The sequence below is a fragment of the Scyliorhinus torazame genome, chromosome 10, assembly GCF_047496885.1.
Source record: "Scyliorhinus torazame isolate Kashiwa2021f chromosome 10, sScyTor2.1, whole genome shotgun sequence".
NCBI lineage: Eukaryota > Metazoa > Chordata > Chondrichthyes > Carcharhiniformes > Scyliorhinidae > Scyliorhinus > Scyliorhinus torazame.
Window position 1 is genome coordinate 199,941,227 of NC_092716.1, and position 26,414 is coordinate 199,967,640.

The 26,414-nt window shown below is 46.1% G+C and overlaps 1 protein-coding gene across 2 annotated transcripts in view; it reads left to right on the top strand.

The window, feature by feature from the left end:
- dnajc24 (DnaJ (Hsp40) homolog, subfamily C, member 24) overlaps positions 1-25,370 on the top strand; it is a 159,095-nt gene extending 133,725 nt beyond the window's left edge. For both annotated transcript variants that reach the window (XM_072466245.1, XM_072466244.1), the window contains exons 5-6: positions 21,705-21,773; positions 24,689-25,370. In XM_072466245.1, the coding sequence (XP_072322346.1) occupies positions 21,705-21,773; positions 24,689-24,822 (203 nt within the window). In that variant the 3' untranslated portion in view covers positions 24,823-25,370. The remainder of the gene's footprint in view (positions 1-21,704; positions 21,774-24,688) is intronic.
- The last annotated feature ends 1,044 nt before the right edge of the window (positions 25,371-26,414 follow it).

Consider the following 26,414-nt stretch of genomic DNA (forward strand, 5'->3'; position numbering starts at 1 on the left):
TGCAACCAATGGAGCTTACCCATAGTGATGGTACCTAAGCCAGACGGTACCCAACGGTCGTGTGTGGACTATAGAAAGAACATTTAAAACATCGTATGGAGTTCTTCGATCGACTTCAGGAGGCGGGTTTGGTGATGAACCTAGCCGAAAGTGAATTTGGAGAAGCCTGAATCACTTTCCTTGCGGAGTTTCCGTTATCTTCAAGACAAAGGGAAATAATGCGATTTCTTAGCATGAGTGGATTTGATCGAATAGTTGAGCAAAAGTTTTGTGGCGTGATTACTCCACTGATGGACTTGCTAAAGAAACCTAAAAAATTTCAATGGACAGTGGACTTTCAACAGGCATTTGACTGCCTGAAAACTGTGACCACCAATGCTCCTGTATTGGAGAATTGAAAGGGGCTCTGTGGTCAGATTGACCTAAATTATCTGATTCTGAAGAGAAATGCCGAGGAGTAGAGGAATGGATGGATCGTGCAGAGACTATATTCAAAGAGACTCTCAATCGAGAAGGATTTCGGTTGGAGGAAGCACAACAAAGAAAAATGGACTATATTATTATACCTGTTTGCATGTGTGGTTTTAAAAAAAATGTAAAGGTATATTTACTGTGTACATTTCTTAGTGGATGGTGCAAAAGTGAAAAATGAAACCATCTTGAAGTTGATGGGTTTTTTTTTCTTGGGGGGAGGTGTTATGTGAGAGCACTTTTAAGACATGGATGTTTAAGCAATGTACCTTTAAGAAAACAGTGATGTCAGAGAGTGGGTGGGGCTGAGCTCAGGTCAGCCATTTTGCAGGTTTTTCGTTGCAGTTTAAAAAAACAGCTTGTGTGTGTGTCTGTGTTTTGCAGTGAGCTGGATCTCTCCCATGAAAGACTATCTCTGGATCATTTGGGTGATTTAAACTTATAATAGTGAAGCCTTTAACCTGATGTGATTTTGTTTAAAGGTGTTAAGTCTCTTGGAAGTTTGAAGGAACATGTTAAGGAATTATTTACTGTTGCAATATTTTCTGAGTTATCTTTGACGTAAGGGGTGTTAAGAGATTCAATGTTTATTTAAGATATTAAGTTGAGTTCATGGAATAAACAGTGTTTTGTGTTTAAAAACCCACGTGTCCATAATTGTAATCCCACACCTAGGGAAAAAGCCGTGTGCTCGGAAAAGCAACAAATCCATTAAAGGGAGAGGTTGGTTGAACTCCATGATACACTTTGGGGTTCTGAAAACGCCTCGCCCATAACATAACTAAAATCTATCGATCTCAGCATTGAAATTTTCAGTTAAATCCCCAGCTTCTTGGGGAAAGAGTTCCAAATTGCCACTCCTCTATGTGATGAAATACCTTTCTGCTTTAGTTTCGGTCCTTCAGCAGTTGGCTATGTGGAATCCAGAAAAGCAATTAGAAACCTTCCCTGGCATTGGGCGTTCAATGTAGAAAATTTGTTCAAAACCACAAGCAGGATAGCACCCTCCCATCTCCCATTTCGCCTCTTGTTAAATGAAAAACAAGGCCAGATTTTCGTTCATGGATTGTGTACGCAGAGTCGGGAGAATTCCCAGCTCCGTGAAACTGCCCTTCAAAAATGATTGCCCAGATGTCAGATATTCAATCTGGGGAGGGCAGACTGGATTAGAAGTCGGGGACGGACAACCTGGGTAAGCGAAGGAGGTTGCCAGCTGTGGAAGCCGGTCGGGTGGAGGGCCTGCCTCAGAGATCCGGCACTGTATCCAAAATGAATAAAGAATAAAACATGAAACATCCTCAAGGCTTCATCCCTCACCCCCACACAATCCCTATGTCAAAGCCACGCCAATCCGCACCACAACATGACCTCTACCCGCCTCATAGCCCCTCAAATCCTCTATGCCAATCTATACCCCCAGTCCCACCACGCTTTGCCCTGACACCTGCCATGCCAACTCACTCAGTATCCACCACATGTAGAGCTCAGGACCCATGCAGAGATGAGATAAAATGACGTTCTAAGCGTCTATTGCAGACCTCACTACACTCTCATTCATAAAACAATTTAGCGTATTTGCATTACATAGAACATAGAACGATACAGCGCAGTACAGGCTCTTCGGCCCACGATGTTGCACCGAAACAAAAGCCATCTAACCTACACTATGCCATTATCATCCATATGTTTATCAAATAAACTTTTAAATGCCCTCAATGTTGGCGAGTTCACTACTGTTGCAGGTAGGGCATTCCACGGCCTCACTACTCTTTGCGTAAAGAACCTACCTCTGACCTCTGTCCTATATCTATTACCCCTCAGTTTAAAGCTATGTCCCCTCGTGCCAGCCATTTCCATCCGCAGGAGAAGGCTCTCACTGTCCACCCTATCTAACCCCCTGATCATTTTGTATGCATTCTTCAGCTAAATAAAGCCTAATAACAACTGTAACACGGCATTGGGCAGAGATATGGAGGGGCAGTATCTCCCTGCATGTATATCTCATTTTCTCTTGGCCAGACTACACAGCAGGTCACATGCACTATGTTTCCCAGAATCATACTGAAACAGGCACAGGTGCGCAAGGGCAGGTATTAAAAAAAGTGGGGGTTTGTACAGAATGGGCTGCCTGAGTGCCTGCAGAGGTCAATGGACGTGGTGGGCGGCTGATCAGTGTTTTTTCTTTTAAATTTAAAGTACCCAATTCTTTTTTTCCAATTGAGTGGCAGTTTAGCGTGGCCAATCCACCTACTCTGCACATCTTTTTTTGGGGGTTGTGGGGGTGAGATCCACGCAGATACGGGAAGCATGTGCAAACGCCACACGGACAGTGACCCAGGGCCTGGATCGGACCCGGGTCCTGGATTGAACCCGGGTCCTCGGCGCTGTGAGGCAGTATTGCTAACCACTGCGCCACCGTGCCGCCCCTGTGTTTTCTGAGAGAAACTTTGTTGGACTACCTGACTTTGAACTTTGCTTGGCATGTGGCCTCAAATTGGAATACAAACTGGGACTGACTGAGAACCCAACCCTTGCGAGATGTTATGATCTGGATCTCACTCTCACTGGGCCCATTTAAATAAGCACTTGCTGGATTCTTCCGACACCAGGGACCTAACAGCTTTACCGTATAAACCTCCCCAGGTTTAGTACTTGTCCACACAAACGTAGACCAGGCGTAACGGCACCTGCGAAGTCTCCCAGGCTATTGGAGACCTCTCGGTGGTCTGAGACAGGGCAGGGTGGGCCCTGGCACTCGGGGACCTTGGCACTGCCAGCCAGCCTTGACATTGTTGGCAGTGTCATGTTGCTCAGGTGGCACTGCCAAGGGCTGGGGCCTGAGGGGGGCCATGCCCATGAAAGGGGGAATGAGGGAGGATGAAGGGCGATGGGTGAACGGCACGTATGAAGTGGCCTCATAAAGATGGGAGGGTGAAGGGTAGGGGTCCTGAAATGGGGGGGCCCGAACAGGGGGGCCCTCAGCGACCCTATAGTGGGGTGTTGTTACTTGGCAGCAGTTCGGGGGAATGCCCATGTGTTCATGGGTGATATTGTCTGCGGGTGAGGGAGGATGGTGTGGGGGACCCTCCAGCTCAATCAGAGCACCCTTTCAAAATGAGGAGCCGGTCTTGCCGGCGAGTCCAGCTCCCCACTGTTGTAAAAAATTGCTAACTGTGGGCTAGACCGGGGATAAACTACCCAAGGCCCAAATAAATGACTACGTGTGAGTAAACACCAGTGTGCAACTCACCCAAAATGCTGGTGAGAGTCACTCCGCCAAACTCACCTAAAATGACACTTAGAAATTGGTTGAATTCCACCCTCTGTTTCTGTTTTGGTTTGATTGTACCGGTAAATAGCTTAGCTATTCGATTAAATATATAGGCAAGATAATCAATGTAAAGATAGCGTTCGACCTAGAGCGATGTTTTTTTCCTTCTTATTTTGAAATACCTCACTTGTTTGAAACAGACTTTGTGACAGATATACAGTCATCATGCTGTTTTCCTGAACTCCTGTGTTAAAATGTGCTTAAATTGCCTGCCTACAAGATCCAAACACAACTCTCTTAGCGGTATAACACAACAAAGATTTAATTCAAATGCACAGTCCTTCTATTGTGATAAGCATTGAAATTTATAGTCACTCTTCAAAGAGTCTAAATCCATTTGTAGCTTTCAAACTGCGAAATAGCACGCCTCCTACTGTGATAATCGATGGTTGTGAAATCAGTCATGGTACAATAATTAAGTAATGGAATCCCTTGCCTATGTGAACAGATTGAAATAGCCAGCATTCATTTTTTGACACTCCGGTCAGGCATGTTTTCAAAGATTTAAAGGGCAGGACTTTTAAAAGCCTTGACGCTTTTGACTGGTTCCTTTGATTGCTGTTTGTGACTAGTTGATTTTGACTGGTCTGTTGACCTTTTCTTGAGTTTGACAGTAACGAGTTTATGTTCTTTTTATACATATTTATGTCTATTTTTAACAATTCTAAAGGGCACCTTTCCTCCTCCAAAGGTGCCTTGGAAACAGATACAAAGGGCTCATATTGGCATATGGGTACCCTCGCTGTCTAAACAAATCAACAAAGTTCAGACCTGCTCTTACTAGGTCTAATCTGCAGACCTCGGGTTTCACACTCTAAAGCTACCAAAATCCCATTTGAGTGGAGCATGCTGATGATTTACATGGCTAGCTGTCTGCATAAAACATGCATGCTTGAAATGTTCCCTGCCCCTACAAAATGGGAATTATCATGTTCAGTGTCATTCTCTGCTATTTTCACCATGATGGAGAGATGCTCTGACGCGGTGAAAATCTGGGCCACGGTTCCTGCAAGTTGACAGTATTTGAAAACAGTTGCTACCATTCAAAATCCTGCTATGGGGACATTTGCGAACCTTAATATTGACATTGCACTAATGAAATAATGGGGGCGATTCAGCGGTCAAAAGTTTAAGTCCGCTTTTGGAAGTGTTTGGTGGGGTGGTTCTCAACGGCTGCAGCGCCAAGAATCACCCTGCTGTTCAACGGAACTTTGCCCTTTTTTTGGGCCTTGAGGGGTTTCTCCCCGCCGAGGCCACGCTTGGAGAGGTTTCCTGCTGGCATGGTGATCTCACCAGCAAGAACAGCTGTTCACAGATCGCGGCACCATTTGAATGAGCGGCAGCCCCAAATCTGACTCCCTCCCCCCACCCACATTCTGGCTTCCCCCACTTTCTGGCACCTCCCCCCCCCCATACCTCACAACCTTGTAGAGGCCCTGCGAACACCCCCTCACATTGGCAAGGCCCTGCCCTCCAGGCGAACCTGCCACCCTGCCTGCCCCTGGCACAGTGTCAGTGCCACCAGTCGCTGGCAATGCCAAGGTACCCGGGTACCAGTGGGTGTGTCAGGGTACCACCCTTCCCTGTCCCCGACCACCCAGAGGTCTCTAATGCCCTCCGAGACCCCACCTCCCTTCCCCCCAAGGTGCCTTTGCACTTGGTTCATGTTTGTGTGAACCAGTGCCAAATGTCAACCTGGCGAGGTCTTGGAATGCAGCTGTTGAGTCCCAGCGTTCAGGTATTTAAATGAGCCTAATGGCTGCTTTAAATATGCAGATCTGTATCTTACCCAGCAAAGGCGGGATCCAGATTGTGCCGGGCAGAGCAAGTCGGGTGACTCGTGATCTGCCCGTCACGGAGCCCGATATGGGGCTCTCCTGGGATTCACCCGGCTCCGTGCCTTGCGCAATGCGATTGCTGAATCATGCCCAATGTCTGTATCCAACCATTAGTGACAGGCATATGTGCCAGATGTTAGCCTATTCTTTTTGGATCCTAGGCATATCTGAGTACGGCTAAACACCTTCTGCTGGAATTTTATGCTTCCATATTTTGGCATTTGAACCTTCAAATACAGTTTGGAAAGTTCCCATTGCATAACTGCCTCCAAAGTCATATGAAAATTTCTTGGCTGATTAGTTATATTCAAGGTGTGATCTGTGAAAGATTAACACAGGAGCCATGTATTAAAGCGATATTAACTTTTTATTCTGTGTTCGAAATTGTGTTTTGCTGTAATTTAGTAATGTTTGATTTGTGTAAATTTAGAAATTGCTAATATTGTGGAAATAATCCTGTGCAATTGCTTACTTCCATCATGTCTCTGAGGTACAGCATCTGTTTAAAATGTTGAATGGAGGGCAGACAAACCTGAACAAAAAGGGAACATTCTGGAAAAATGCTACATGTCAGTCAGCATAATAGAACAGACAAGTTATGCTTTTTCAAGTCTGAAAGGTACACGCCCAAAGCCCTATCCTTAGATGCTGACAAACCTGTGTATTACCATCATTTTCTGGCCTTATTTCGCATTTCCAATTTTCCCTTATATGTATGACCTTGTATGGCATAGAATCCCTAGTGCAGAAGGAGGCCATCTGGCTCATTGAGTCCGCACTGACCCTCTGAAAGAGCACCCCACTCCCACACCCTATCCCTGTAACCCCACCTATCCTGCACATCCCTAGATACTAAGGGGCATTATTTTTTTATCATGGCCAATCCACCTAACCTGCACATCATTGGACTGTGGGAGGAAACCCACGCAAACACTAGAAAAGCGTACAAACTCCACACAGTCACCCGAGGCTTGAATTTAGCATGGGTCCCTGGCGCTATGAGGCAGCAGTGCTCACCATTGTGCCGCCTCATAAATTAGCATCTAATTAGCATCCAGATAACGTGGTACAGTGGTTAGCACTGCTGCCTCACAGCTCCAGGGTTCAATACCAGCCTCTGGTGATTTCTGTGTGGAGTTTGTACTTTCTACCCGTATCTGAGTGGGTTTCCTCCGGGTGCTCCGGTTTCCTCCCACAGTCCAAAGATGTGCAAGTTAGGTGGATTAGCCATGATAAATTGTCACTTAGTGTCCAAAAGGATAGGTGGGGTTACTGGATAGGGTGGAGGCGTGGGCTTAAGTAGAGTGCTCTTTCCAAGAGATGGTGCAGATTCGAAGGACCGAATGGCGTCCTGCACTGTAAATTCTATGATAACATATTCAGTAAAAGGTTAACTTTGCTGACAATTTGCAAGTGCAAGATTCAAAATCTAAATCTCAAGAAAAAAAATTCTGTTCATCACCACTTATTTAGGTCGCTAAATAGTATATGAACAGAAACTGTAGCACTTGAGGCCAGCACCAATTGTATACAGTTGAACTGTCAATTTTGTTGCATAATGATCTACAAAACACAGTCTGCATTCATTAGGATTAAATGTAAAGGCAACTTGGTTATGTAGAAGTACCAACATTTTTGTTTTGTAAATATTTCTTAGCAAAATCTCAGCTGTCAAGGAATGTACATTTAAATGCTAAAGATGCAAATTATTTGTTACAACTGCAATTTCTGTTGTATATGGCATGCTAAATGTGGGTGAGGAAACCTCACACGGCACTTCACAGAGATGTAAGTAAGAGTTATTGAGCTGTTAGATTCTGTCCTATCTATCTGGGATTGGTGATGGCGGGTGACCAGATGCACTTAATATCATTATTGTGGTTAAAAGAATCCAAATCAAGCAACTGATAATACACACTAGTCGATTTTCTGGTTGTGCAAGTACGAATTGTTCACTGTTGTAAGAATGTACTGTCCAAAATGCATAGACAAAGGTCAAAAATGGGAAAGTCTGAAGGAATCAATACAGAAGAGGGCTAAATGCCTCCTCCCCGATCCCCAAACAAAGGAAATCAGAGAAGCTGGAAATTTGAAACCAAAGCAGAAATTGCTGGAAATGTTCAGCAGGTCAGGTGACATCTGTGGAGCAAGGAAGAAAGGTTAAAATCTCTGCTACAACCCTTCAGAATTTTGCGAAAGCTTTTCATATTTTAAAAAACTCAATTAAATCTTCTTGCCTTTTCTGTTCTAGTAGGGCTTGGCACAGTATCACAAATCTCTTGTCATAACAATGGCTTACAATCTCTAGCATCACCCTGGTAGATCTATGCTGTGCACTCTTTATGGCTTTCACATCCGTTCAATAGTCTGCCACCCAAACCACACAATATTCTAAATGTAGCCCAATCAATATCTTCTACAAACTTACTCCTGTACTTTATGCTGTTTTCCAGAAAACGCAAACATTTACTTGATTTTGATTTTCTAAAAGACGTATTACCTGCCTGTACCTTGTACTTTCAAGGATTAATGTATTTGAACCCCTAGATCTCTCTGTTCATTCACATCCTTCACTATCTTTCTATTTATGTAGTTCTGCCAAAGCTTGTGCTTCTACTAACCAAACTAAAATTGCACTGTTTCCAAGGCAAATATATTGTAATTAGGGTGAAATAAAGATATTTGACTTTGAAAATATGTTGTATTGTTGACGGTGAATTACCAGCCATGATGCACATATGTCAGTATATTACCCATCGCGTCTGTCCTTCTTATCAAGGGGCATCTGTGATCAGCTGGTAGCACTGTCGTCTCTGAATCAGCGGGTTCAAGTCCCAAATGCCTTACTGTTCTGCAGTTAGTGAGATACTCCCGAGATTTCAAACACAAAGGTAGTCCCCTAAATGAATTATGATCAGTAACATTTTCATAATTTGTCGTCTTCTGCTAACCACAATATTGCGGCAAACATCAGGGGTCACGTGACCTACCCAACCGAGGCCTCGGCAAACTTTGGAGGCCACGTGATGCCCAGCCTATCAGAGCAAAGCACGCATATTTCCAGCAGGCTGAGGTCCTTCAAAACCTGCAGTACATATCCAGTCTAGAAGAAGACGTGGAGTCACTTGCTGGTATTGTAGTGTTCCTTTATACTTTCTGTAAATAGTTTTTGCCTCTAAATAAACTGTCTGTTGCTGTTATCCACTGATGATTACCTGGAGTTCCTGTTATTACATTGCGACAAGGGGAACCTGTTCGAAGTTATCTGAAGGTATACTGAGGTCTACTGGGAAGAACTGGGGAAGATAAAGGGGTTGCAAGCCAAAATATACGCAGACCCTGAGGCCACACCAAGATTTTATGGGGTCAGACCAGCCCCTTATTCCGTGTTAGAAAAAATGGAACAGAGCTTCAGTGCGTTAAAGACTTAGCCATCATTAGACTGGTAGAGTTCGCAGAGTGGGCTGCACCCATTGTACCCGACCTCTGCGTATATTTGGTATCGTCAGCAGACACAATTTTTCAATGCACCATGGAAAATTTGTTGCAGTAACAGCCCAAATTTGCCATTTATTTAGATGATGTCCTGCTTACCAGTTCCATGGAAGAGGAACACTTAGCCAACTTGGAAGAAGTGCTAAAAAGATTCTTGAACGCTGGTGTGCACTTGAAAAGGGGAAATGGGTGCATTCCAAGCCACTGAGGTGACCTATTTGGGCTACAGGGTTGACAAAAAAGTGTTGCACCCAGTGAAGGAGAAGATAAAAGCCATCAGAGAACCACCTGCCCCAAAAAACACTAGAGTTGAAGTCCTTCTTGAGGACGTTAGATTCCTTCCGAATCTGGCCACCCTGTTAGCGCTATTGCATGCGTTGCTGAAGAAGCACCAGAAATGATTTTGGAAAGCATTCCAGGAGGAGGACTTCAATCAAGTGATGCAGCATCTTCAGTCCACTAGTTTACTGATCCATTTTGATCCTCAAAACTAACTTGTCCTCATCTGCATGTGGAATTGGAGCCGTTCTTTCTCATTGATTGCCCAATGGAAACCGACAGGCCCATCGCTTACATATCCGGAACCCTCTCCAAGGCAGCGAAAGGGTACTCTCGAATTGAAAAGGAGGTGTTGGTGGTCATGTTCAGCTTTAAGAAATTCCACCAATATGTTTATGGATGGTATTTCACATTGGTGATGGATCACAAACCCTTGTTGGGATTATTCAAGGGGGTAAGGCAGTTCCCCCTATTGCCTCTGCCCGAATACAATGCTGGGCGTTGCTGCTGTCAGCCTATGAATATACCTTGGATCATCGGCCTGGGGTCCAGATATGTCACACCGATGCGTTGAACCATCTCCTGTTACGACTCTATGTGCTTACTGGTGTCTGAGGAAGCCACAATGACTTTAAACTTCCTGGAAATGATACCGGTGTCGGCAAGACAAATCCGGACGTGGACACAAAAAGACCCTATTCTGTCAAAAATCAAGCATATGATTCTTTTGTTTTTATAAATATTTTTATTCTCCTCTTTCACATTTTCATCCAAATTTACACCCAGCAACAAACAAATCAATAGTAACAAACACAATGTCAATCCCGTGGCCAACAATTCCTCCCTTCCACCAACTCCCAAACAACCTTCAACATTTTAAATACAAACGTCAAAGAAAAGGATTCAGGAATCCACCATCCACCCATACGTAGTCACCAACACCCCCCCCGCCCTTCGGGCGATCAGCGAGGTGAAGGCTGAAACATCTGCCACAGCACCCGATTCCAACCCCGGCCGATCCGATATCCTGAATATGACCTCCAGAGGACCTGGTTCAAACCTCACATGTACCACCTTCGAAATTACCCTGAACACCTCCCTCCAATATCCTCCAGCTTTGGACAGGACCAAAACATATGAACATGGTTTGCACCTCACCCCCCCCCCCCCCCACACCGTTCTCAAACACGCCCCTCAAAGAGTCGGCTCATCCTTGCCTTTGTGAGGTGTGCCCTATACACCACCTTCAGCTGTATCAGCCCAACCTCGCGCATGAAGTTGAGGCATTTACCCTCCGGAGCACCTCATACCATAACCCATCCTCCATGCTCTCTCGCAGCTCTTCCTCCCACTTTGTCTTAATCTCTTCCAGCGAGAGGTGCCTTCTCTGCTCCCAGAATAGCCCCCAAAATTGCCGACACCATCCCTTCTCCATTGCCCCAACCGTCAGCACCTCCTCCAACAGTGTGGAGGCCGGCACCACCAGAAAGCTCTGTATCTCCTTAGCGAAATCCTGGACCTGCATATACCTAAACATTTTCCCCTGCCCCAACCCATATTTTGTCCCCAGCTCCTTCAATCCCGTAAACCTGCCCCCTAGAAACAAATCCTTTAATGTCATGACTCCCTGCTCCTCCCATCCCCGAAAACTCCCATCCCACTTCCCTGGCTCAAATATGTGATTCCCCCGAATCGGCATTTCCCTTGACCCCACTCCCAGCCTAAAGTGCTGGTGCAACTGCCTCCAGATTTTCAACATCGCTACTACTACCGTAGTAGTATTTTTCCAGGGCCATCGGGAGTGGCACTGTTGCCCACGCCCTCAGCCCCTACAGACATTTCTCCATTCTAACCCACTGGGAGTCCCCCCATTTAACCCAGCCCCTCACCTTCTCTGCGTTCGCCGCACAGTAATAAAATAGTAAATTCGGAAGACCCTGACTGCCGTCCTCTCTGCAACAGCACCTTCCTAATCCTAGCCACCTTCTGCCACGCCATATAAACGAGGTAATCATTTTTGTGACCTCCTTGAAAAATGCCTTTGGCAGGAAGATAAGCAGACACTGAAAAATAAACAAGAATTGCGGCAACACGTTCATTTTAATTGCCTGTACCCGTCCTGACAGTGGTTTCCTTGAGCCTGTTTCAGAAACATTAAAGCTGGAAAGGACCAGGAGACACGAGTTGAGCTGCGAGGACGGTGTGCTCCTGTGGGATTCGTGTGCTGTTGTTCTGGGTCCTGGGAGACGACTGTTATTGGAGGAGTTGCGTAATGCCCACCCAGGCATATCTAGAATTAAGTCGTTGGCACGGAGCTACGTGCGGTGGTCCGGCATCGACGCCGCCATTACTAGCATGCTTGAGCTTTGCGACCAGTATCAAGAACAGCAAAACATGCCCGCTGCCGCCGTTCTGCATCCCTGGGAATGGCCTAGTAGGCCTTGGGTGAGGGTACAGATCGACTTTGGGGGACCATTCATGGGGATCATATTCCTTTTGTTGGTAGACACCCACTTGAACTGGATGGATGTGTACCAGATGAAGCCCACTACATCTTTTGCAACCGTCGATCTGTTGTTCCAGTGCTTTTGTGCCCGTGGTATACCCGAGGTCCTCGTTTCGGACAACGGTACTGTGTTTACCAGGATGGAATTCCAGTGGTTTATGTCTTTCAATAGGATCAGGCACATACAATCGGCAGTGTACCACCAAACGGATTGGCGGAATGCGCTATGCTTCAAAGCCAGAATGAGGAAGCAGTTGCCAGCTTCCTTGGATACCAAGATTTCATGGCTTTTGTTGTCGTATAGGATTACCTACATTAATAGAATAGAATCCCTCCAGTGCAGAAGACGGCCCATCACCGGAGAATCGCCGCAAATCGGGCATGTGCAGTCGACGCGGCGCCGGTCGGGGGCCATTGAAAAAGGCCCCGCGGCGATTCTCCAAAGTCAACAGGCCGAGTTCCCGCTGGCGTGGTTCTCTCATGGTTCCACCCGGCGGGCACTCGGCATGGCGACTGCACAGTCCATGGCTGCCCTGGTGATGGATGGTTATTAATCAAGATCCTTCGTCAGGGAGGGCCTCCAGGGTTCTGATCGGGGTCCACCAATCAGCGGGCGTACGCGATCTTGGGAGGGGCCTGGTTGTCGGTGCGGGTCGGCCACTTCGCGCCGCACGGCCGACCGAGGCCACCGCCGTGCGCATGCGCGGACGCCGACCGGAAGTGCAGGACCCCATATGGGCAGCTGGAGCTGCGAGGTCTACTCCGGGGCTCTGCTAGCCCCTGGAAATCGCAGAATCACCCTGGACTTACTCCAGGTAACTTGCGGATGTGTGGGGGGAAGGATGTTGCGGCGATCATCGGGGTTATGTGAGGTCCCCGACTGAAGCCTCGTCAAACCTCTGAGGCAATGTGCTGCCCAGCATCGGGGCAAACCAGCGCGATTCCAGCAGGATTTAAAACCTGCAGAACAGAACCAGGCTAGGAGAAGGGTTGGAGTCACTTGTGATATTGTAATGTTCCTTTATACTTTCTGTAAGTAGATTTTGCTCTAAAAAAAACTCTGTTGCTGTTGTCTGCTGATGGTCGCCTGGAGTTCCTGTTACTACAATCAACCTATATGTAGGAAAAAATTAAGCTTGAAATGGCATATGTGTGTTGCTAATGAATAGAAGACTTGGCTTGTGACACTCACAACTGTGAATTCCTTTCAAGAATGTGGATGGGATTCAGATGTTAAGTGATTTGAGAATTGTATCACATGTCAGCAATATAGTAATATTCTTTAATGAACCTAAATTTTGGCCAACATTGAATAATGCAATAGAAAATAGCTGGAAATGAGTAGAGGTTGATGAGCATGATTTGGGTATAGCTTTTGTCGAAAATAGTGGGCAGAATTCTCCCAAGAGATAACTAAGTGTCATTTTGGGTGCAAAAATCGGTGCGAATCATACCGACTGTTCTGGGTGTCCATAAGACATAGGAGCAGAATTAGGCCACTTGGCCCATCGAGTCTGCTCCGCCATTCAATCATGGCTGATAGTTTCTCATCCCCATTCTCCTGCCTTCTCCCCATAACCCCTGATCCCCTTATTAATCAAGAACCTATCCATCTCTGTCTTAAAGACACTCAGTGAGTTGGCCTCCACAGCCTTCTGCGGCAAAGAGTCCCAGATTCCCCACCCTCTGGCTGAAAAAATTCCTCCTCATCTCTGTTTTAAAGGATCGTCCCTTTAATCTGAGATGGTGTCCTCTGGTTCTAGTTTTTCCTACAAGTGGAAACATCCTCTCCACGTCCACTCTATCCAGGCCTCGCAGTATCTTGTACGTTTCAATAAGATCCCCTCTCATCCTTCTAAACTCGGAGTACAGACCCAGAGTCCTCAAATATTTCTCATACGACAAGTTCTTCATTCCAGGAATCATTCTTGTGAACCTCCTCTGGACCCTTTCCAAGGCCAGCACATCCTTCCTTAGATATGGGGCCCAAAACTGCTCACAATACTCCAAGTGGGGTATGACCAGAGCTTTATACAGCCTCAGAAGTACATCCCTGGTCTTGTATTCCAGCCCTCTTGACATGAATGCTAACATTGCATTTGCCTTCTTAACTGCCGACTGAACCTGCACGTTAACAAGGACTCCCAAGTCCCTTTGTGCTTCTGCTTTCCGAAGCATTTCCCCATTTAGAAAATAGTCTATACCTAGATTCCTTCTTCCAAAGTGCATAACCATGATTGTCATTCCAATCATGATCGTCCCGCACTTCGTCATTTTTCTGGAGCTTTGGGTGCGCTGATAATGAGATTGATTTGATTTGATTGATTTGGTTTGATTTATTGTCACATGTACCGAAGTACTGCAAAAAGTATTTTTCTGCGGCCAAGGGAATGTACACAGTACGTACATAGTAGAGAAAAACAGAATAATCCACAGAGTACATTGACAAATGGTACATCGGCAAACAGTGATTGGTTACAGTGCGGAACAAGGGGCCAAACAAAGCAAATACGTGAACAAAATGTGTGGAACACAAAGATGCCTGCAAGGCCAGATCCTCAGAGATTGGGGCGCCTTTTTTAAAGGGCACTCCTATCTCAGAATAACGAGTCAGAACCCCCCCCACCTCAGGTGAGAAACACCCCGCTATGGGGTTGCCAAAAGCCCTGCCCTCTTCACGTCCTGCCCCCTTCAGGCCCTGCCGCTTGCATCCTGGCAGTGCCAAGTTGGCGGTGACAGGGGGCAGTGCCAGGTCCCCAACCATCCAGGGGCTACAATGGACTCCGCGGCCCCAGTATGATCATCCCATCTGGTCTCTGTATGTGGAGACCAGTAGTGATTAACGCCAGCTTCACGTTGCGCCAGTGGGTCCGCAGCCGCCACTCCGAGCTTCCGCCGGGTGGAACCATGTGAACTCGTCCAGATGTCGGCGGAGAATCGCCGTGGGGGATTCTTTCAATGGCCCCCGACTGGCCTACGTCGACCGCACAACTGGCGGCGATTCTCCGGTTCCTGGAGAATCGCGGAAGGCGTCTGTACCGATCGCGGGTCTGACGCCCCATTCTCCGCCCCCGCATCGAGCGCGGTTTTGCCGCGGAGGCTTGGAGAATCTCGCCCTAGGTTTTAATATGCTAATCTGGGCGTGAACCAGATTACATCTGCTGGAAGGGTCTGCAAACTATTTGGCGCCTGAAATTCCTTTTCGGGGCTCTCCCGCAATTTTCCCTACATGTCGAGAATCGCCTCCAATATTTTAATTGCCAACATTTTCTGTTTTGTTTTATTTGATTAAAAGTTTTATTTTCGCCTTCCATGTTTGGAACAGCTGATTCACTGCTCCTAAATTCTACAGTGTACAGGCAAGAACTAACCCAACTTTTAAATCTCCATTTGAGGCCAGTTCAGTAGGTCAGCTGGTGCTAACTGACTATCTTCACTGGTGAAAGCAAAATTGGAAATGGTGTGACAGTTAGGATAAATGTGAAGCATTGCCTGAGATTGGAAGTAGTGTTGGGATTTCTTTTTTTCACAACCGGTGACCCTAATGACCCACGCAGTGACAACAAAGTGCAGGTATAACATGAAAGTGCAGCAAAGTGACAGCAACTTCTGTATTGTGTCAGTTTTTTTACATTCACTGTGAATACACGTTTCGTCAGGTACAATCTGGGTGTTGTCAGCCATCAAGTGATCATACGCCACTTCCTACATTACAACAATGGCTGCACTTTATATAGTACCTGTATAAAGTGCTTTGAGACGTCCTGTAGTCATCAAATGCAAGATCTAAAACTTTCTTTTCATTTGCATGGCTACCAAATACAATTATAATGCCTCTTTTTAAAATAATTCCACAGTATGTAACCACAATCAGGGAAAGCTTTGCAGCCTAAGGAATAGGGTTGGGGGCTTGATGCAAATATTGTAAGGCCCATGTATAATGAACTTGAGGGGTATAAAAGTGTATGTCATCATTTAGATAAGGTTATCGCTGCTACTTTTTACTCTTCGCAATTTTTAAATATTAAAGCACTGTTTGAAGCTTCTGCAATAAATGTAGAAACTTGCTTTCGATTCGCCAAAATGAGGTGTGAAGGATGTCTTTCCCAGTTGTTTGAAGAAGTGACCAAAAGAAAATTTTACACTGGTAATGTAACAAAGTGTTTATAGTGCAATGGTCTCATGTGAAATATATCATTGGAGAAGTAATTGCAGTTTTCACGATGCTGAGAAAACAGATCGAAAGGTGGAATGCGACTCGAGGGTTCAAGTTACAAAACCATGTTTACTCTGCCTGATAGTATTATGTGTCCCGCTACTCCTTCCTTAATAATGGATTCCAACATTTTCCCAATTATAAATATTGGACGAATCAGCCGATAGATTGCTCCTTCCTGTTGCCTTCTCTCCTTTCTTGAACAGTGGCATTACATTTTAGTTTTCCAATCTGCTGGGACATTTTGAGAATCTAGGAAATTTTGGAAGATTACAACCAATGCATCTACTGTATCTGCAACCACTTCCTTCAATGAATTGCTTAAATGGTGTCAAGCTTCTTGAGTTACACTTATCCAGGCAAGTGGAGAGTTTTCAATCACGCTCCTGATTTGAACCGTTTGTATGGTGAAAAAGCTTTGGGAAGTCAGGAGGTGAGTTGCTTGCCACAGAACTCCCAACTTCTGACCGAATCTTGTAGCCACAGTATTTATATAGATAGTCCAGTTCAGCTTCTGGTCGATGGTGACCAGAACGTTGATGGTGGGGGATTCAGAAGTGGTAATGTCATTGAATGTCAAGAGAAAATGGTTAGATTATCTCTTGTTGGAGATGGTCATTGCCTAACACTTGTTTGGCACTAATGTCACTTAGCAGTCAAATCTGAATGTTGTCCAGGTCTTGTTGCATGTGGAATAGACTGTTTCAATATCTGAGCAACTGTGAACAGTACTGCGTAATCATTACCATCTCTGACCGTATGATGGAGGAAAGGTCATTGATGCATCAACTGAAGATGGCTGGACCAAGCTACCTTGAGGAGCTCATCTTGATGTCGAGATGATTGATCTCCAGCAACAAAATTTTTGTTTCAGCTATTATTTCAACCAGTGGAAAGTTTTCCCATGATTCCTACTGACTAGTTTTGCTCAAGTTCCGTGATACCAGACTCCATCAAATGCTGCCTTGATTCAAGGCCCAAGACTCGATGAATGTAGCTCTTGGCTGTTGGCTTACTGCAAGATTATCAATTTGTGACTCATTAATTTTCAGGGGGAAATTGAGTCAGTTTTGAGGCCCAATGTTGTACCAATAGCAGTTTGCAATATAGTTAATGCTGGTCCTGGAAATTCTCCTGTTGTTCTCTTAGGATCTAACTATTTTGATACCATTGTTGTTTTTAAAACCAATAAAATTACAAAGCATAGTGCAGTTAAAACAATAGCCTTGGCCAGATTATTCCTCCGCTGAACAGTGCATTCAAAAGTATCCATTTCTCTCTCTCTTCTATTCGGAAATTATTAACCTTTAAGCTAGCCTAATATTAATACCTTCAGCAGAAAATGATCCTCTCGAATTAAACTCTAGGGAGGTTACAACATTCGGAATGCACGTGTTTGCACCTTTGTATTAATTAAGTTTCCAATCTAGACCCTGTTCCATATTTACTAAGAAGAACGTGAACGCTTGTCTAAGCGCTCACTGTATGATTAATATGCACATTTAAAGACTGATAAAACATAAAATAAAATCTTGTTAACAAATGTTAGCATACCTAATGTGTAATTTGTGAAGATAAGCTAATTTATTTAAAGAACTTTAAATAGGAAATACATTATAGGATGTCTGATTTTAGAGAAACCAGTTAAAATACATGTGGCTGTTTCATTTCTATGTTGTGCATGTAGGGTAGATGGCCTATTGTTTAATTCCATTTGCGATAAAAGATAAATGTAAATGTCGCCACAGTGCCAGAGGACCACAGGCTGCTCTCCCCTTTGAGAGAGCTGACTGGTGGTAATTTAACCTGAGGGTCACCACACCTCAGGTGAGGGACAAGGTTGAGAAGATCATGGATAACCTCAGCTGGTACGGGAATTAAACATGTGGTGTTGGCATCGGGCCGCACCACAAACCAGCTCTCTAGCCAAATGATCAAAACCGAAAAGCTAAGTTAATTAGTAAAAGGAAAAGTTCCTCCTTCTGCTTGAAGTTCAAGTACATTGAGAGGCAGAAGGGAGCACTAGTCTATCCTTCATTTGGTTGATCCACATTGAACATGCTTGTCCTAAATGTAATGGCATAAAGTGCATGTCTATTTTTAACTAGATTGAACAGGCATCATGGGCGGGATTCTCCGAGCCGATGCTCGGTCGGCGAATAGGCCCGTGATGCCGTTTCCTGGGGCGGCCCGGCCTGGATGGGTCAGGCTGCTCCTCGGGCATCCTGGCTGGCGTGTTGCCACCTTGTTCTGCCCGCTGCCCAGCAGATGCACCATGGACGGTGGGGGGGGCGAGAGAGTCCGAGGTGCCGCTGTGTTGCGGGACCTCCCCTGCAGGAGTCACCGGCACAGACCCGAGCACCTCCTTCTTCCTCGGGGTGCCCGATGGCCCCAGGGCTTCTCCATGGGACGGGGGTGCAAGGGGAGCCATCCACAAGGCAGCCCCAACACCTGGCGCTGCCAGTCCTGGAGGCCCGCTCTGATATCTACCAGGGTCTGTATGTTAGCGGCCATGGAACTCAGGGATTGGGCCATCCCTGTCTGGGACTGTGCCATCTGACGCAGGCCAGCACCTGGGCAATGGCGCTGATGCTCTCAGCCTAATATCAGTCGACTCTCAATCATCAGTAAAGTGATGGAAGGCATCATCAAAAGTGATATCAAGTGGCACTTAACAATAATATGCTCACTGACACTCAGTTTGGGTCACTCAGCTCCTGACCTCATTACAGCCTTGGTTCAAACATGGACAAAAGAGCTGGACTCAAGGGGTGAGGTGAAAGTGACTGCCTTGATCGAGAATGGCGTCAGAGAGCTCTAGCAAAACTGGAGTCAATGGGAATCGGGAAAAACTCTCCACGGGTCGGAGTCATACCTGGCACAAAGGAAGATAGTTGTGGTTGTTGGAGGTCGGTCATCTCTCTCCTGGAACATCCTGAGTTGCTCAGGATAGTATCCTAGGCCCAACCCTATTCAGCTGCTTCATCAATGACCTCCCTTCCATCATAAGGGGCGGGAGTCTACGACCCCCCGCCGGGTCAGAGAATCGCCGGGGGCTGGCGTGGATCCCGCCCCCGCCGTGTCCCGAAGTCTCCGCCACCAGAGATTCGGCGGGGGCGGGAATCGCACCGTGCCGGTCTGCGGGCCCAACCCTGCCGATTCTCCGGCCCGCAATGGGCCGAAGTCCTGCTGCTGGAATGCCTGTCCCGCCAGCGTGGATTAAACCACCTTTTGAACGGCGGGAGAAGGCGGTGTGGGCGGGCTCCGGGATCCTGGGGGGGGGGGGCGGGTGGGGCGATCTGGCCCCGGGGGGTGCCCCCACAGTGGCCTGGCCCGCATTCGGGGCCCACCGATCCGCGAGCAGGCCTGAACCATGGGGGCACTCTTTTTCTTCGGCCTTCGCCATGGTCTTCACTATGGCAGAGGTGGAAGAGACCCCCGCCCCTGCACGGGGATGACGTCAGCAGACGCTCCCGCGCATGCGCGGACCCGCGTCGCCCGGCGAAGACCTTTTTGGCTCCGGCATGCGTGGCGCCAAAGGCCTTTTCCGCCAGCTGGTGGAGCAGAAACCGCTACGGCGCGGGCCTAGCCCCTCAAGGTGACGGCTTGGCCCCTAAAGGTGCGGAGACTTCCGCACCTTTGGGGCTGCCCGACGCCGGAGTGGTTCCCGCCACTCCATTACGCCAGATCCCCCCGCCCTGCCGGGTAGGGGAGAATCCTGCCCCAGGTCAGAACATAGAACATAGAAAATACAGCACAGAACAGGCTCTTCGGCCCACGATGTTGTGCCGAACCTTTGTCCTAGATTAATCATAGATTATCATTGAATTTACAGTGCAGAAGGAGGCCATTCGGCCCTTTGAGTCTGCACCGGCTCTTGGAAAGAGCACCCTACCCAAACTCAACACCTCCACCCAACACCAAGGGCAATTTGGACATTAAGGGCAATTTATCATTGGCCAATTCACCTAACCCGCACATCTTTGGACTGTGGGAGGAAACCGGAGCACCCGGAGGAAACCCACGCAGACACTGGGAAGACGTGCAGACTCCGCACAGACAATGACCCAAGCCGGAATCGAAACTGGGACCCTGGAGCTGTGAAGCAATTGTGCTATCCACAATGCTACCGTGCTGCCCTTAAGAACAAATAAATCTACACTATATCATTTTACCGTAATCCATGTACCTATCCAATAGCTGCTTGAAGTTCCCGAATGTTTCCGACTCAACTACTTCCACAGGCAGTGCATTCCATGCCCCCACTACTCTCTGGGTAAAGAACCTACCTCTGATATCCCTCCTATATCTTTCACCTTAAATGTATGTCCCCTTGTAATGGTTTGTTCCTCCCGGGGAAAAAGTCTCTGACTGTCTACTCTATCCCCCTGATCATCTTATAAACCTGATGTGGGGATATTCTCAGCATCATTCGTGGCTCATAGAATCATAGCATTTACAGTGCAGGAGGCCTATGGGCCGATAAAGTCTGCTCCGGCCCTTGAAAAGAATGCCTACCTAAGCCCACACCTCCACCCTATCCCAGTAACCCCACCTAGCCTTTTTGAGCACAAGGGCTATTTAGCATGGCCAATTCACCTAACTTGCACATTTTGGACTGTGGGAGGAAACGGGAGCACCTGGAGACACGTGAAGAACGTGCAGACTCCGCACAGACAGTGACCCAAGCCGGGAATCGAACCAGGAACCCTGGAGCTGTGAAGCAACAGTGCTAACCGCTGTGCTACCATGCCACCCCTTAGACTGTTCAGACACTGACGTAGTCCACATGCAAATTCAGCAAGACCTGGACAATATCCAGGATTGGGCTGACAAGTGGCAAGAAACATTTGCGCCACACAATTGCCAGGCAATGACCATCTCCCAATAAGAGAGAATCAAACTATCGTCTCTTGGCATTAAGATCACTGAATCCCCCACTATCAACATCCTGGGGGTTGCCATTGATGAGAAACGGGACTGGTCCATGTAAACATTATTGCTAAAAGAGGTCAGAGGCTAGGAATCCTACAGCAAGTAACTCACCTGACACCCCAAAGCCTCTTCACCATCTAAGTCACAAGCCAGGAGTGTGATGGAATACTCTTCACTTGCCTGGATGAGTGCAGCTCCAACAATACTCAAGAAGCTCAACGCCCTCAGGAAGTCCGGCGAACCATGTCCATATGTTTTGGTCATGCCATTTAAGTGAAAGCTACATGAATACATGAGGGACAAAGAAGAAGTATGAGGGACAAAGAAGTAGGACATGTTGATGGGACTGTGGACACAAAGTCTGGCATGGACCAATTGAGCTGAGTGCCCTGTTTCTGAACATAAGAACTAGGAGCAGGAGTAGGCCATCTGGCCCCTCAAAACTGCTCTGCCATTCAATAAGGTCATGGCTGATCTTTTTGTGAACTCAGCTCCACTTACCCATCCTGGGCAGTATATTTTATGCAATAAGGAAAAATATCCTAGGAACTTATCTGACTTGGCACCATTTCTGCAAAATTAACCATTCCTGGCCTTTGATAAAATGAACTGCACTTTTTTGTTATGTTTCAGAAGTGGCCGTGACACAGAATTGGCCAGTTGATGCTCAAGTCCCTTTGGAAGACATGAATTGGATTGAAGGTAAGGACTAGTGTATCTAGAATAATATCTGAAGGTATTGACATAGCTGGCAGTGGCTGCCAGTTTGGCTCAGTCAGTAACACTTACTCCTGAGTCAGGCTTGTGAGTTGCAGATTGAGTGCATAATCTAGGCTGGCAGTTCAGTGCAGTGCTGAGGAACTGCCAGGTTTTCTGAGGTGGCATCCTTCAAATGAGACATGCTGATAGTTCCGGTGGGTGTTTAAGATTCAATGCTAGAGGAGTGAGCTCTCGGTACCCTGGTTAATATTCTTGGACTCGAACAACACCAACAAGAACAGATTAACTGATTGCTCATTTCATGCTGTTATGCCTTCTTGATATGTAGAAAATGGCTGCTACACTAACAATAAAAATCAGCTATTTAATGGGATGCGGTTTGGGAAGTTTAAGGGATATTAAAAAGGACTCTTAAGTACAAGTTACTCCGTGGGCATTTGTTGTGATGTAATATTAAGCAACCATCTGGACTTGATTGCTTTGACATAATCCGAGGGGAGGGAATGGGGAGGGGTGGGGTTTTGATGGCAAAGTGGATTGCATACTGACTTTGTATCTACCTCTGTGAATGTTCCCTCCACTGACTGTAAGGGTTCAATGTGAAATGAGTCTGGTCAGTATTGATTTACTTGTCTGCATCAACAACTTGCGCTTATAGAATTAGTGCCCTTAAATGGGAAAAATGGGAATTGACTTATATTTACACAACACCTTTCACAATCTCAGTGCTTTACAGCTAATGAATGCATAGAATCCCCACAGTGCAGAAGGAGGCCATTCAGCCCTTTGAGTCAGTACCGACCCTCTGAAAGAGAAAACTGAAGATACTGGACAATTGCAGCAGGTCTGACTGCATCTGTGGAGAGAGAAGGGAGCTAACATTTCGAGTCTGGATGACTCTTTGTCTGAAAGAGCACCCTCCCAAGGACCACTCCCCCACCCTATCTCCATAACCCTGTCCTATCTCCGTAACCCCATTTGATCTGCACATCAAGATACTGTTTAGCACAGGGCTAAATCGCTGGCTTTGAAAACAGACAAAGGCAGGCCAGCAGCACGGTTCGATTCCCGTAACAGCCTCCCCGAACAGGCGCCGGAATGTGGCGACTAGGGGCTTTTCACAGTAACTTCATTTGAAGTCTACTTGTGACAATAAGCGATTTTCATTTCATTACACTCAGTCTCTTCATCTAAGTTTAGGGCAGCACGGTAGCCTTGTGGATAGCACAATTGCTTCACAGCTCCAGGGTCCCAGGTTCGATTCCGGCTTGGGTCACTGTCTGTGCGGAGTCTGCACATCCTCCCCGTGTGTGCGTGGGTTTCCTCCCACAGTCCAAAGATGTGCAGGTTAGGTGGATTGGCCATGATAAATTGCCCTTAGTGTCCAAAACTGCCCTTAGTGTTGGGTGGGGTTACTGGGTTATGGGGATAGGGCGGAGGTGTTGACCTTGGGTAGGGTGCTCTTTCCAAGAGCCGGTGCAGACTCGATGGGCCGAATGGCACTGTAAATGGCACTTCTGCACTGTAAATTCTATGATAATCTATGATAATCTTTGGACACTAAGGGGCAATTTCAGCATTGAGATTGTTTAATAGTTTGGTGGAAGAGACCATTAGCAATGGTCCTTTTTTTTCACATTCATGCATGTGATGGCATCGCTCGCTGGCTGAGCCAGCCTTTGTTGCCCATCCCTAGTTGTCCTTGAGTGGCTTGTGTGGCCATTTCAGGGGACATTTTCAAGTCAACCACATTGCTGTGGATCTGGAGTCGCATGTAAGCTAGACAAGGTTAAGACATTAATGAACCAGATGGGTTCGACAATGGTTTTATGGTCATTATTAGACCTTTAACTCCAGGTTTTTATTGAATTCAAATTTCACCATCTGCCATGGTGGGATTTGAACCCGGGTTCCCCGAGCATTAGCCTGGGTGTCTGGATTACTTGCCCAGTGACACCACCACTATGCCACTGCCTCCCTTATGGCACGTCCCCAAATTGTTCAGATTAACTTCAACATTATTGGTACCACAAGAACTTGATGCAGACATTTATATCTATATAATTAATGCCCTGCGGCACTTTCAAGAGGGGGCAATGGAAGGCAGGAAGCTAAGCCAGGGAAGCAGAAATTAGGGAGGGGTAATTGAATGTTTGGTCAAAGAGAATTTGAGAAAGTTTTTTAATTGAGAAAGCTAGAAAGGTTTGAGAGAGAACTCCAGAGAGTAGCGTCTGGTTGGCTTAAGGCTGGTCACTAATGATGGGAGAGGAAGAGGTGCACAAAAGGGCAGAGTCACGTGAACAAAGTATTGGGAACTTTGAGGAAGCAGAAGATACAAGACTGGAGGAGGTTGTTGAGGTGAGGTGGTACAAGGCTATAAATATTAAATATTGTGATAGACCAGTGGGACTTAGAGCAGCAGAGTTTTAGACCAGGTTTTTATTTCAGTCTCTGAAATGGATGTTTATTTGCTCTGTGATGTTGAAGTTAATGGACGTTGGACATCATCAACAAGAACTGTAGGGTTGTTGAGTCTGAAGATTACACTGGCAGAAGGACTGGGGTCAGAGCAAAGATTTGCACTTTTGCAGAGATGGAACTAAGTGAACATGGTTATGGCATCTGAACTCAGCTGTAGACTGAACAGCACACCAAGGCTGTAAACACTTGGTTTAATCTAGAGTTAATGTCATAATGAAGCTTTTGCACAATTGATGTCACTCCATCATTTAAAGTAAAATCATTAGAAATGTACACATTTATATCAACAGGATTCGGGAGCATTGAAGGATATATGTATTTAAAATAAAATTTAATAATGTCAAAACATTACAAGAGGTTTATTGATTGATTTGTGAAACACAGAAATGCTAATGGTCAATGTTTTATTTTTCAAGCTGACCAGTGCTACACATATGATTGTCGATGCGGTGGTGAATATGTTCTTTCCAAAGAAGAGGCAGAAGAAAATGTGTCTCTCCTCTGCTGCAACACTTGCTCTCTCAGCATAGAGATCTTAAACCAAGGTTAAAGTCTTTCAATTGAGTTTTCTTTAACTTTTCATTGAGACGTAGTATCAGCCACAGAAGTCTAGTGGCCAGGCTGCAAAATGAAAACTAGAAATGCCAACTGTAATGAAGTACTGACTCTTGCAGCTATCTAACTGAAACTTATTTTAAATGGCTGCATCAATTAAGTTAAAACCAATGGACAGAATATAAGTCTCAGTAACATGGCTTTTCAGCAGTGGGGTTCTATAGTGAACCTGTCTACCAGCATTCATTTTGTGTCAGATGCTCAGGAACTAAAGCACTCCTATCAAGCAACGCAAAGAATTGATTATGGACAGAGTTTTTCTCAAGACTTTAATTTGTATGATACAGTATGGCCAGCAAGCATGCACCACAATGGAGTTTGAGCAAAGGTTCAGCGCGGGACAAAGATTAAACACATGAGACTCTTGAATGCAAAGAAGATTGTTTCTCTCTTCCCCAGGGTTAATGTGTGAGATCTATCTTGTGTCCTTCTGTGAAAATGGAAGTTATTGCAGTGAATAAAGGATGGACGATCTTATCAAAATTGTTGTAATTTATGTTTTATGCTTTTATAATTGTTGATTTTATGGGTATTCACTGGATATGAGTAGCATTTTGCATGAATTTAAAATTGATTTTTAACTTGGCATGAGTCAAATTTAACCAAATCTCTAGTTTTTTGTATTGTTCCTGTTTGAAATCTCTCACTTGAGCTTTTAGGCTGATTTATTGTAGTCTAGCTGTTTCTTGACCACTGATAAACAGATAGGCTAGAACGTTATTCACAACCTCATTTCAGTACAATTCATAAATTAATAAACTTAGAAACAAAATCCATTCGGTGCCAAGTTGAAATGGCCATGATATTGCACCTGTGTCACCATTCTCCTCAATGGGCTTCCACTCTCTCGCCTCAGTGTCACCACCAGGCTTGCTGGTGCTCTCATTCTGACTTCCTGGGACACACCAAATACATTCTGCATCATCTGACTGCCACTCCTCTACATCTGAGAAAAGGCTAATGTTGCCAATATTTAGTTCATATTCCATGGGGTAGATTTTGAGCCCACCATATCCGTCCACGGGATCAGTGGCTTGGATGGAAAATCCCACGGGAATTGGAAAATGTGACCTCTCCGGTAATGTCATGAGATTCACCCGTCAGAATGTGGCGACTAGGGTCTTTTCACAGTAACTTCATTGCAGTGTTAATGTAAGCCTACTTGTGACAATAAAGATTAAGACAAGGGCCGTGCACCTCATTTTAATTCATTTGCATCGATTTAAATATTATTGGCAACCGCTCAGCCACAGGATCCCTCCTCACTAAATATTCATACTTTCTGACGTGGTTCACAACAGGTTCGGCAGTTGAGGGGAACCCTTCGGGGGCGGGGGGGGGGGGGGGGCAGTGGTAAATATAGCCCCCTGGGGGGGGATAGAGAGTCATGTCTGCACAGATTGGCACTGTCAATCTCCCCACTCACAGAGCAGCCCCCTGGGGGGGATTGAGGGTCATGTCTGCACAGAGTGGCACTGTCAATCTCCCCACTCAGAGCCTTGTGGCAGAAAGCAGGCAACAGCGATA